This window comes from Podarcis muralis, chromosome 15, assembly GCF_964188315.1.
Source record: "Podarcis muralis chromosome 15, rPodMur119.hap1.1, whole genome shotgun sequence".
Classification (NCBI taxonomy): Eukaryota; Metazoa; Chordata; class Lepidosauria; order Squamata; family Lacertidae; genus Podarcis; species Podarcis muralis.
In genome coordinates, this window is record NC_135669.1 from 12,739,976 (window position 1) to 12,752,597 (window position 12,622).

Genomic DNA, 12,622 nt, shown 5'->3' on the forward strand with positions numbered 1-12,622 from the left:
TTGCACTTCTGCGCATGCGCGAGCGGCGAAACCCGGAAGTAACCCTTTCTGGTACTTCCGGGTCACCGCGGGACGTAACCTGAAAGAACGTAACATGAAGCGGACGTAACATGAGGTATGGCTGTATTTTATTTGGGGGGGGGGCCAAGGGACCTCGACCCATAGGAGTTGGCTCCTAGGCTCTGGAGGACCTGGAACCAAACTTGTTGCAGGCAGAAGTGGGGGCTCAAGCCCATTCGCCACCCCACCCCACACAGAGCCTTCGTGCCCTTCCTTCTTCCTCCCCTAAAGACAGCCGTTTCCCCGCACAGCTCCTGCTTCTCCTGATTGCCAAATCACCCTGATAAATAGCTTATGCTAATGGGGCAGATTCAAAGCAGAGGGAAAGTGCCAGCGCTCATAAAGCCGCCTCATCTCCCTGTGCAGTGCAGCAGCCCTGCTGCTTATGCAGCACACGCTCCATGCATAAAGATTTTCCGCCCCTTTGGAGCCTGTTCTGATGCTCCACGCTAAGCATAGAGGCAGCTCATTAGGAGGCAGCAGGGTCTGGCTGGAAGCCTCCCTGCCTCTCGCCGTTTCGAACGCACCTTTTATTTACTGGCGCACTCCATCTGCTTTCAGTTGCAGGGGTGAGTGAGAGAAAGGGTAAGGGGTTCTGACGGACTATTAAAGCGGTATTAAGTCACAAATTAGGCTTGCAGCTCAGGGGCAGAGCATCAGCTTCGCATGCCATAAGGTAAAGGTAAAGGACCCCTGACAGTTAAGTCCAGTCGTGGCCGACTCTGGGGTTGCGGCGCTCATCTCACTTTACTGGCTGAGGGAGCCGGCGTTTGTCCTCATGCAGTTTTCCCGGGTCATGTGGCCAGCATGACTAAGCCGCTTCTGGTGAAACCAGAGCAGCACACGGAAACGCTATTTACCTTCCCGCCGGAGTGGTACCCATTTATCTACTTGCACTTTGATGTGCTTTCGAACTACTAGGTTGGCAGGAGCTGGGACAGAACAACGGGCGCTCACCCCGTCGTGGGGATTCGAACCGCCAACCCTCCGATCGGCAAGCCCAAGAGGCTCAGTGGTTTAGACCACAGCGCCACCCACGTCCCATTCACATGCCATACCCTCCAACATTTCTCCAATGAAAATAGAGAGCATCCCATTCCATAATGATAATTTTACTATTTATACCCCACACATCTTTTGGGGTTGCTGCAGCACTCTGGGCAGCTTCTGACATACCGTATTGGCCCAAATATAAGACACACCCGCAAATAAGCCGCACCTTTAAATTTGAAGGCTTATTTGTGGGTGCGGCCTGCCTCCCGGCACCACCGCCCAGGCAGGGGGATGGCCGGTGCCAGCGCTCGGTTCCAAGCGCGCTACGCACCCACCTCCTGGCACTACCTCCCCAAGCCGTCACCGGCCGCCCCATCCCCCGTTCGGGGCAGTGGTGTCGGGAGGCAGGTGTGCAGTGCTCAGTTCCAAATATAAGCCACACTTTAACTTTTCACAGCTGGAATTGGGGGGGGGGGAGTGTGGCTTACATCCGGGCCAATATGGTATATAAAAACATAATAAAACATTTATTTATTTTTTAGTCCTTATACAGGATTGCCTTCAGACAGCTCGCGGGTTGGATAACTCCACACCCTCCAACATTTCTGCCATGAAAATAGGGACATCCTAAGGGAAAGCTGGACATTCTGGGATCAATCAGAAACCAGGACGGCTTCTCTAAATTAGGGACATCCCTGGAACACTTGGAGGGTCTGGCATGCTCAAGTTCCCAGTTTCAATCTCCAGGTAGGGCTGCGAAAGACCCCCGAACTTCTGGAGAGCTGCCAACAATAGGTATAGACAGTAGGGAGCCAGACCACCAATAGTTTAAAGCAGCTTCTTTGAGTCCTGTGTCAAGGCAGACACTGGAGTCCAGGTCCCCATTCTGCAGAACAAACAGATGGGTTCACAAATGCAAAAGGGGATGGGAGTGCTATGTTTTGATGCAAAATAAAAGACCATTGAGCCCAGGGTCTAAGGTCACCTCCAGACAGGCTATTTACAGAACATTCATCCTGCACAATGCTTGGTGGCAGCAATTAAACTTGCTCTTGAGGCAAGGGCCACTACATTAGCCAGTAGGATCCAGTATTTACATTATTTCTTCAGCAGGTAGGAATCAGTATTTAATTATTTGTTTGTTGCATTTGTACACAGCCAGGTTCCCTGGAGCGTTGCAAGCCATTGAAATGCAATCAAAAAATTAGACACTCAAACCAATTAGAAATAAAGCAGGACAGGGGGGCGGGGGAGGGAATACACAACAGCTAAAGCTAACTGAGAAGCAGCCAGGGGAATAAAATAGTGCAAGAATCTAAAGAGACTTAGTAGATGTACCCATTATAATGAAAAGGCTGTGGAGAGCTGTACCTGGCACTTGAAGATGATAGTGAGGGCATTCTATCAGGTCAACTGGTGTCAGGATAGAATGCTAGACTGTAACTCTCAGAAGATGAATCTTGCACAGAGGCAAAGGTGATTGTTCTTACCAGGTCAGCTTTGAATGCTGAGAGAGAATGCAAGTATTTGAACATAGGACAGCTAAACAGATCTGCTAGCAGAAGGACTTTTGGCTACGCAAAAGAGCTTCGCCTACCCTCTCCCCATGTGGCCCCCTAAATGTGCCTCATGTGCCCCCCTAAATCAGTTGTGGGGAGGGGGGAAATCGTTGCATTAGCAGGTCTTTTTGGTTGGATGCCACCCATGAACTATATTCTTCCCCCTGTCTACCCCCTCCTCCCATGTCACATTGCTTTCCATTTTAAATTTCCAATTGCAGGTGCCTTGAGGCAGAGACCCATCTTCGTCGAACGCCGTGGGTAGGATAAAAAGGTAAAGGTATGTTACATGTTACAAACCTGGCTCCTTTAGGTAACCATGGATTGCTTTTAAGCCACAAATTCATGATTTGAAGAATGTGGAAGTAAATGCTAACCAAGATGATCTCCTGCCTTTTTTTGCAAGCTCTTTCCTGCTTGTGTATGGCATGATAAACCATGGTTTGGCATTAAAGGTAAAGGTAAAGGGGCCCCTGACCATTAGGTCCAGTCATGACCAACTCTGGGGTTGTGGCGCTCATCTCACTTTATTGGCTGAGGGAGCCAGCGTACAGCTTCCAAGTCATGTGGCCAGAATGACTAAGCCGCTTCTGGCGAACCAGAGCAGCGCACGGAAACGCCGTTTACCTTCCCACCGGAGCGGTACCTATTTATCTACTTGCACTTTGACATGCTTTCGAACTGCTAGGTTGGCAGGAGCAGGGACCGAGGAATGGGAGCTCACCCTGTCGCAGGGATTCGAACCGCCAACCTTCTGATCGGCAAGCCCTAGGCTCTGTGGTTTAACCTACAGCGCCACCAGCGTCCCGATCGTGGGTAGGATAGTCATTGGCAATTGCATGGTACAGCCACAAGAGGGAGACAGTGACTCATCTGGCCAATGCTGTCACTTAAAGGGAGCTTATAGGACGAATGGGGCATTTTAACTGATTGTGTGCATGGCAGTTTCTGCCAGTCAAGGAAGCAGGGAAGCTGCAAACAAAAGCACCAAGTGCAAAGGAACTAAAACCACTATGGAAAGATTTGTGTTGAGTTCAAGCCGTCTAGTTTACAGAGATGCAGCTTGATACTTACGGGCATAAATATACTGGCTAATAAAGCCTCATGAATCTGACAGAGGAAGGAATTAATAAGGCCCAAATGGATGCCAATTAAAGTTGGTTAATTGAAAGTTCAAGACAAGGCACATTTCAAGCTGAAATAGCCACTGTCACAGAGTGCCCAGGGGTGGTAAAAGTAAGTTCTCCATCACTTGCACTTTGAGGATAAAGAATGGACAGCCATCTATAAAGACATGAGGCTTTATCCAAATACAATTTAATGAGCTCGATTTACATACTGGGAGGGGGAAGGAATCCATTCAGCTGGGCTGAAACACACTGCATTGTCCCAGCGGTCCCTTCTGACTTAAAGATTTGCGATTCTGTGCACTTGCCCTCATTTGCATTAATAACAATACTAATTAATAATGCTAATGAAAAGTGCCTCCTGTTTATGACAGGGAGCCCGAAGGAGGCCAGGGTGAGGTCTCTACTGCACACCAACAGAGAGCAAGTGCTCAGCGTTCAGCTTCATTTACATTTAAAAAGGGACTCCGGGAGTGACTGATTCAGTCGGCACAGAGTCTCCTCTATTATTTATTTAGCTATTCTTTTACCAGTGACCCTATAATTTCAAGTTTCTCCTTTCTTGCATCATCACATAGATGCACTGTAGGAGACGGCCCACAGGACTTCGACAAGTCACAGTTTCAGGGCAAACAGGTTGTCCGGCTGAAACGGTGCCCGCCTTCCGGTGATGCCTGCTTGTAAGATCTGTGGGAGCAGGTAGAAATTCTACAGATGAAGGCGGCTTTCCCGCTGCTGCCTCCAACAAGCATATACAGTGATGGAAATGCTGCACCTGTTGAATGGTTGCCTGCCACTTATTACACACTCTTCGGCCACAGCTTTCAGAGCAGCTTACAAAGGCTGGCACAGAAAATGAATAACAACATAAAACAGATTACAAGGGAGTAGGTTAAAAACACCAGTGTGACACTAGCTCTGTACACTCAAACAGCTAAAACAGAGTATTTTTTAAAAAAAGTTTTTTTAAAGAATCTATTTGAAAGCCAGTTTGCTGGGGTGGTGGAGGGACTGAACATAGAATCGTACAGTTGGAAGGGACCAGGATGATAACAATAACAATAACAATAACAATAATAATAATAATAATAATAATAATAATAATAATAATATATTTATACCCCGCCCTCCCTGGCCAGAGCCAGGCTCAGGGTGGCTAACATCAATAAAATTTCAGTAAAAACATAACCAGGGGAAAAAAGAAAAAGAAAGAAAACAGGATAAAATACAGGTTAAAATGCAATCTAGTGCAACCCCCTGCAATACAGGAATATTTTTGCCCAACTTGGGGCTTGAACCCACAACCCCAAGATTAAGAGTGTCATGTTCTACCGACTGAGCTATCCTGTGAACAGCGAGGGATGAAGCACAAGCCATCATTCATCCAGCCCCTCCCTCCTTTCCTTCCATCACCTACTTTTCATATCTTATTGGGGGGGTGGGGAAACTCAGCCCCAAGGGACAAATGCAGCCCTCCATTCCACTCTTCTTGGCGCTTGGGACTCTCCCCTAGGCCACACCCCCTCTCCCCAGGCCACACCCCTCACCGTATCTGCTTCACACCTTCCTTGGATGTTTTTGCCTGGCTAGAAGGAGTCCTTCGACTCTGAGAATGCCACTAGCTTGCCTAGATGGAGGACAGAGAGGGGTATCTGAGTGTGTGCAGAAGCCAGCCTACTGCAGAAAGGTGAGATTTATGTATGTTGTGCCACCTATGTTTACCTCTGGTTCCACCCACTGCTGACATGTGGCCCCTGGAAGGTTTCCCAGAAGGAAATGTGGCCCTCGAGCTGAAAAATGTTCCACACCTCATGCTATTGCACACATTTTCCCCTGCCTTCATTTCTTCTCCCTTTCCCTGTTTCCCCCTTGTCAAATTTTATGCATAGATGATGCTCTATAGGTGGTGGTCATCATCATCATCATCATAATAATACAGAAGACCTCCTGCAATGTTCACATTCATAATTTTAAAAACAACTTGTATGTTCTTTGTGTCATGTTACTTAATAACTCTGCCCATTGCAGGACAAACATCAACATTTGTAAACTGCCTTTCAATCTCACCTGGCATTTCCCTTCCGTATCTGGGATGGGGCAATTTGCAGAGCTTTACATAAGACGTTCCTAGTCCAACTACATGGTGTGCCTACACACTGCATGGCACAAGATTTAGCACAAAACACAGGTTTTTAAAACCTTGGGAATATTTGCTTTCATTCTGGTTTTTGAAACAAAAGAAACAATATCTCCAACCCATGAGATTCTCAAGACAGGTTTGAAAATAGTTTGGCAATGCATGATGACATTTTAGAAGCAATGGGGAGGTTGTCCAGTGGCCTTCTGTTTCCCCATCACAGGTGTGAACTAGCATTGTCAGGTAGGGCTTAGCCTTCTTCTGGACACGCTCATTTTCTTTGTTCAGTTGGGGAACCAATTCCCACTCCATCCCAGTGTGTAAGCCCAGACCCAACGTCACCACTTCAAACAGTTGTGTGAATCTGACAGATACTGGGCAATGATGGCAGAGCACATTCCTACAGGCGGGAAACTTGAAATTTGTAATGGAGCTTCTAACAAATACCCAACAGGAAGGAAACTGCAGAGTATGACAGCTCACTAATTACCATAACTGCAATACATTACTGAGGAATGTGTGGACTTTGCTCAATTCACCAAGATGGAAAAAGCATAGACATGTTCAAGTACTTAATTCCTAGAAAGCATAGAGTGTTTAGAGACAGGATTCTACAGACCACTTACCTGGACACTGAGGATGCCTGTTGCCATAGAAATAAGGACCCCTGCTTTGTTTGAAAGAATAATTGATCATATGCATTTGGTTCATGAAATCATCTGTATTGCATAGATAAAAAGACTAATCGTTTGAATGGGCCAGCAGCCAGCTATTCACGAATCCTTCTTTCGGTTTGGCAAATTAAATTAAAATAAAATAAAATACACATCTCAGTATGGCATGAACATGATTTGCATTTTCTCTAGGACTGGGAAGGTATTTCCCTTTCCCCCTTCCTTTAAAGCAAAGATTAGGGAGTCTGTGGCCCTCCAGATATTGTTGGACTAAAACTCTCACCATCCCTGACCGGGGCCTGAAGTTAGTACGTACCAGGAATTCAATATTATATGGAGGGGCGAAATCTCCCCCTTTCTGCTTTAAAGTTACCACTGTGAGGCGTCACATAAGCAGACCTGCAAATCTTTCTTATTCGGGTAGCTTTAGTCAAGAGCTTGTCTACTATCGGCAAATAGGCACAGGTTTGAGAAAAGTTTTCTCGGTGTACTGTAATTGCTTGGGCTTACCTACACAGTCATTCCTGAATTTCCTGACTATAAGTACAGCAAGTCTTTAGGGAATAGGGCAAGCGGCGCTGTGCTTGGTGTTTACCAACCTTTTCCAAGAGAGGGCGCTGGTTGGCCAATTTACAGTTCATATCAGCTGCATGCAGGAAACAACCGCTTAAATAAAACACGCCGAGAGTGACAGCGGGGAGCGCTGCCCGTATCGACATCCTCTAACCCGAAGACGATGCAGTTACAGATGGGTAGCCGTGTTGGTCTGCCATAGTCAAAACAAAAAAAATTCCTTCCAGTAGCACCTTAAAGACCAACTAAGTTAGTTCTTGGTATGAGCTTTCGTGTGCATGCACACTTCTTCAGTGTGTATCTGAAGAAGTGTGCATGCACACGAAAGCTCATACCAAGAACTAACTTAGTTGGTCTTTAAGGTGCTACTGGAAGGAATTTTTTTTGTTTTGGCCGAAGACGATGCGGCAGCTTATCAGGACACTCCGCATCTTAATAACTAGTCATCATTGCACAGCCATCAGCAGTACCTTTATTCCAGGTCTGGCAATTGCATTCGTGGAACGGGCGCATCTTACGCCACTTAGAGGCTCGCCTATCTGGCAGTGAGTGGTGCAGGGTGATGGTCTCTGCAGCAGCGCATGGCCACTTAGTGCAAACACGTGCGCTATTCCGACAGGCTCGCCAGGGGGACTCGCCCCGATTGACTGCAGCTGGTTACTGACCGGACACCCGGTGGCAAACCCGGGTTTGCCTCCGTGCAAAGTGTGGAGTGGCTCTAAAACTTCGGTGTGGGGAAGCTCAAGCAAGCATGCACGCTGACCAAATGCACACCTGAGCAATGCATGTGCACAAAATCCTGGTACGCGCGTGTGTGTATACACGCGCACACCTATGCACGCAGCCTAGATGAAATTAGAATAGGAACACGCCAGGATTTCCAGTGACACTCTGGAATCACGTATAAGAAAAGAAATTTCGGAGCTCAAGTTGACCGGAAGACTCTGCCCCCTGATCTCGGACAAGCGTGAAGGGCAGGCTGCAACGGGGTGAGAGGATTGCCCTTTGCACGTGCTCAGAAGCACTTTCGTTTTCATCGGACCTCGGTTGAGAAGCTTGGGATTTGAAACCCGGCAGGAAGTGTCCTACTATGCACCCTTAACTCGGGTCTTATTCCCACGTGAACGTGTATAGAGTTGCCTAACCGAAAGTTCTAATTCTTATTGAACTTAGGTGGGGTTTCTTTTGAGTGAAGGCGCATAGGATCTGGGTTTCACTAGGGAATAGATCCCTGCTGCAGTCGCATCCTATGCATGCTGACTCGGAAGTAAGTTCTACTGAGTTCAAAGGGACTTCTTCCCTTGTGCGCGCATAAGATAGTCAGTTGCAATCCTATGCAAGTGAATACGAGATCCGTGGAATTTCTTGAGTAAGCGTGCAGAGGACCCCCCCCCCCCTCAAATTCATCCTGCTACTAAAGGCACGTCAGGAGGGCTATGCACAATAATGAAGGCCTGGTGGCGAGGGGCGCACACAAGAGTCCCAGGCAGGAAACCAGCAAATCCCACATGCGCTTCTGCCCCAGTAGATGCTCGCACGCGTCCGTCTGAACCTGGAAAACGCTCCGATTCGCCAGAAACATGTCTGGGAGATGGGTGCGTCTCGTCGACGCGAGTTTGGGGGCAGAGCCAGACGGGCGAACTCAAGATTCCTAGGATGAGACACAGACCCACTGTCCTCTGACACCCCCGAGAGACGCAAGCATGTCTGAACAAGCAGCTACGCGCTAGGATCGCCCCGAGTTTCTGCATGGACACTCGTTGGGATGTGGGCTCCCTTCTCCCGCTTTCTAACAGGGCTCAGACTTGGAACATCCTCTCCACACACCCTGGCCCTCAACAATCCTTGCCCCGCCACAACTGGGAACACCCCCATCCCCCGTCCCGCCCCACTGGCCGGATGCTACAAAGCCCAGCCCTGGTGCATTCACATCACAAGCCCCTGCTGTACATACAGAACCGGACGGGACTTTCTCCCAGGTCGGTGCGTATAGTAGGATCGTTGCCCGAACCTGAACCCGCTCCCCACGCCGCAAAACCAGCCGCGAGAAAAGAAGCGTGCCCGTGAGCATGCACAGAGTGCCCACGCGTGGGGGGGGGATCACAAACGGCGTTCACACGTTCATTTGGGCTAAGGGGTGATAAGAGCTTCACGTGGGTGGGGAGGGGAAAGCAAAGCCCCGGGTCTCAATCTCTCTCCCACCTGCGCCCTCCACCCTCCCCATATCCTATGTTGGCTTCCCACCCGCATCCCAGAGGTGGGTGGATGGGGGAAGCAGCAGCTTTCGGGCTGGTCCCCTCCCGGGCCCCGCCGCCCCTCACCGTTGAGGCTGGTCAGGTTGCCCAGGTCGAGGAGGCTGGGGCTGAGCGCGGCCAGAGCCGAGGAGTTGAGGCCAAGGAGCAGCTCGGACGAGTTGGCCAGGGCGTCGCCGGCCGCCAGCGAGTCGGCGAAGAGGTTCATCTGCAGCAGCGTCTTGAGCAGGTAGCGCAGCATCCTGGCCGCCGCCGCCGCTCCAGCGCTCCGCCGCGTGTGCTGGCATCCGAGCGCACAAGCATCCAGAGCCTCGCCGCTGCTGCCTCTGCGGCGCCTCCGCTGCTGCTCTGCCGCGCCGCTCGCTCGGGTCCCCCTCCTTCTCCTCCTCCTCCTGCCTGCCTTGCCGAGGCTGGGCCGGGCTGGCCGCTCCCCCGGGGGCCGGGCAGGCGGAAAGCAGGTGCCGCCACCAATAAATGTTTAATTATTGGATTAATAACCCTCCCTGGAGACGCAGCGCGCTGCCTCCCTCCCTCCTTCCCTCCCTCGGCCGGGAAGAAGGGAGAGGAGGTGGGAAGAGAGAGGAGAGGCGCCTTGCCAAGGGGCAGAGGAGGAGAGCGCGGTGCAGTGGTTAGAGGGCTGGGGGTTCAAGTCCCTACAAGGCCACGAAGCTCCCTGGGTGACCTTGGCCTAGTCCCCGTCTCTCAGTCGGACCCACCTTGCATGGTTGTCGTGCGGAGGAAATGGGGAAGGGTAGAAATCGAATGAGAAATCAATATGTGGTTGCAGCTGGCCGCTGGAGAAAGGAATCCGGCCAAGTTTGGAATGCTGCCCCTCTCTCCGGCTGCACTGCTACTCTTTCACCTGCATACACTTTCCTTGACAATGCAGAAGTCAAAGGGAAGGGGGGCTTTGAGTGTGGGCGTAGGAAGGGGAAGTAGGTAAAAGGGGGCTGCCTGGCCACGGGGGTGTAGCTGTTCTTCCTACATCAAGTAAAGAAATCAAAATACTTAACTGACCAATTGTGTTGCAGGGGACTCAGTTCTGCCCCCCCCCCCAAAGCTTGGCCCCCTAAAATAAATACTGCCTATGCCCATATGCCTGCAACCAGGACCATGCTGGGATCTGGGACTGTGCTGACTTGCGGGGGGGGGGGCGATAGTTGCTGATGTGGGGGGTGAAAGGAAAGAGACAGTGATAGAGCACGTGCTCTGTAATGCAAAAAGTTTCCAAGTTCAGTTCCTGGCATCTCCACTTTTAACACGACCCAGGAATGGGTGATGGGAACTCCTCTGCCAGCAAACCTTGACCAAGTGTCATCTCAATGTGGGCAATAGCACTCCAATAGTTAAAGCTGTGGTTTCCCCAGTAGTGATGTATGGAAGTGAGAGCTGGACCATGAAGAAGGCTGATCGCCGAAGAATTGATGCTTTTGAATTATGGTGCTGGAGGAGACTCTTGAGAGTCCCATGGACTGCAAGAAGATCAAACCTATCCATTCTGAAGGAAATCAGCCCTGAGTGCTCACTGGAAGGACAGATCCTGAAGCTGAGGCTCCAGGCCTTTGGCCACCTCATGAGAAGAGAAGACTCCCTGGAAAAGATTCTGATGTTGGGAAAGATGGAGGGCACAAGGAGAAGGGGACGACAGAGGACGAGATGGTTGGACAGTGTTCTCGAAGCTACCAGCATGAGTCTGACCAAACTGCGGGAGGCAGTGGAAGACAGGAGTGCTTGGCGTGCTCTGGTCCATGGGGTCACGAAGAGTCGGACACGACTAAACGACTAAACAACAAGTCTAACCCAGCAGAAAAGGCATCTTCCTACATTCCTAAACTTTCCATCAATTCCAAAGTCAGACCATTAGACCGTCTGGCTCAGTACAGTCCACACTCACTGGCAAGAGCTCTCTGGGATTTCAGGCAGGGGACATTGTGGTGCAGTGGTTAGAGACCTGGGAAACTAGGGTTCAAATCTCCCCTTGGCCACATGAACCTCCCTGGGTGACCTTGGGCCATTCGCTGCCTTTCAGACTAACCTACCTCACAGGGTAGGTTAAATGAGGAGGGGGAGAGCCCCGTACAACGCCTTGAGCTTCTTGGAGAAAAAGGTGGGGTATAAATGCAATAAAAATAATAAGGGAGTTAATACCCAGCTCTTACAGGAGGTTGAACCATGCAAGGCAGAAGCTCTGCAACTAAGCTGCCATCTCCCCAAAGCTTCCAAGGGAGGTTGCTTCCAAGTGACAGTGCTGCTCTTAAGCTCAGCAGCCTTGAGCCAAGTAATCTGTTTTGGGAAGATGTCCCTGGGCCTGAAACGTGCTTATTCCAAACCTGAAAGCCTCGCATCTCGATCCCAGGTGCCTAGGCATTCCTCAGAGCCTGCTCATAGAAAGATTGAGCGTGCAGGCAAAATCCTGCCTTCCTCCCGCCAGCCATGTGCATCACTTGGCGGCTGTGTGTGCAAGAGTCAGCGTTTTGAGTGACACTCCATCGTAAATGTCACTTCTGCTGTGTTTGCCTGCATTGCTGTGAATGGCAGCGAGCCTGCAAAGGCTCTGCCCAGCCATGGGGAAAAGAGCCAGCAGAATGCAGCAGGAGTTTTCAGTCAGCGGCCGTGCAGCAGATAATAATTGTTATTCATTGTTTAATGACATGGGCACACAGGAATGTAGGAAGCTGCTGTATGCTGAATCCATCTGTTCCACCTAGTGCAGTGCTGCCTGCACCAACTGGCAGCAACTCTCTATGGTCCCAGGCAGAAGTCTCTCCCATTCCTACTGGGAGATGCCACTGGGAATTGAACCTTGGGACATTATGAATGCAGAGTGGGTGCTCTGCCACTGAGCTACGATGACCCTTGCCATTGTATACATGGCAATAAGTAGCACAAGCAAAAAGACAGGCCCGTCCTCTGAGGTGTATAATAATCTACATTTAGATGGGGCGGGGGGAGAAAGACAACAGGGAAAGGGAAGAGTGGGGCAATGGCAGAAGAGGTGAATGCAAGCATCCAACATTAAGTGCTTCACGGAAGAAGCAGGCTCTGAACATGAGTTTGGAGAAAGGAGAGGCAGGTAAGTGTTGTAGGAGGTTTATGTAAACAGACCCAGGGACCCACCCAGCAGGAGGGGTCCCAAAGGGAGCAGGAAGTGAAGAAATACAAGTTACCAGAGAAAGAATGTGCTTGTGTGTCATTCCAGAATCTATAATTGACACACAGCAACACTGCTGTAAGCACTTAGGAAAGG

General features: G+C 50.0%; 1 protein-coding gene across 9 annotated transcripts in view; it reads right to left on the reverse strand.

The window, feature by feature from the left end:
- Positions 1-12,622, reverse strand: part of ROBO3 (roundabout guidance receptor 3) — a 417,871-nt gene that overhangs the window by 310,880 nt on the left and 94,369 nt on the right. For 4 of the 9 annotated variants that reach the window (XM_077919498.1, XM_028708796.2, XM_028708793.2 and 1 more), the window contains exon 1: positions 9,445-9,679. The exons of 1 other annotated variant lie outside the window; for it this stretch is intronic. In XM_077919498.1, the coding sequence (XP_077775624.1) occupies positions 9,445-9,616 (172 nt within the window). In that variant the 5' untranslated portion in view covers positions 9,617-9,679. Of the gene's footprint in view, positions 1-9,444; positions 9,680-12,622 lie in introns of those variants that run through there. 4 more of the 9 variants (XM_077919501.1, XM_077919497.1, XM_028708794.2 and 1 more) reach the window with 1 other exon arrangement.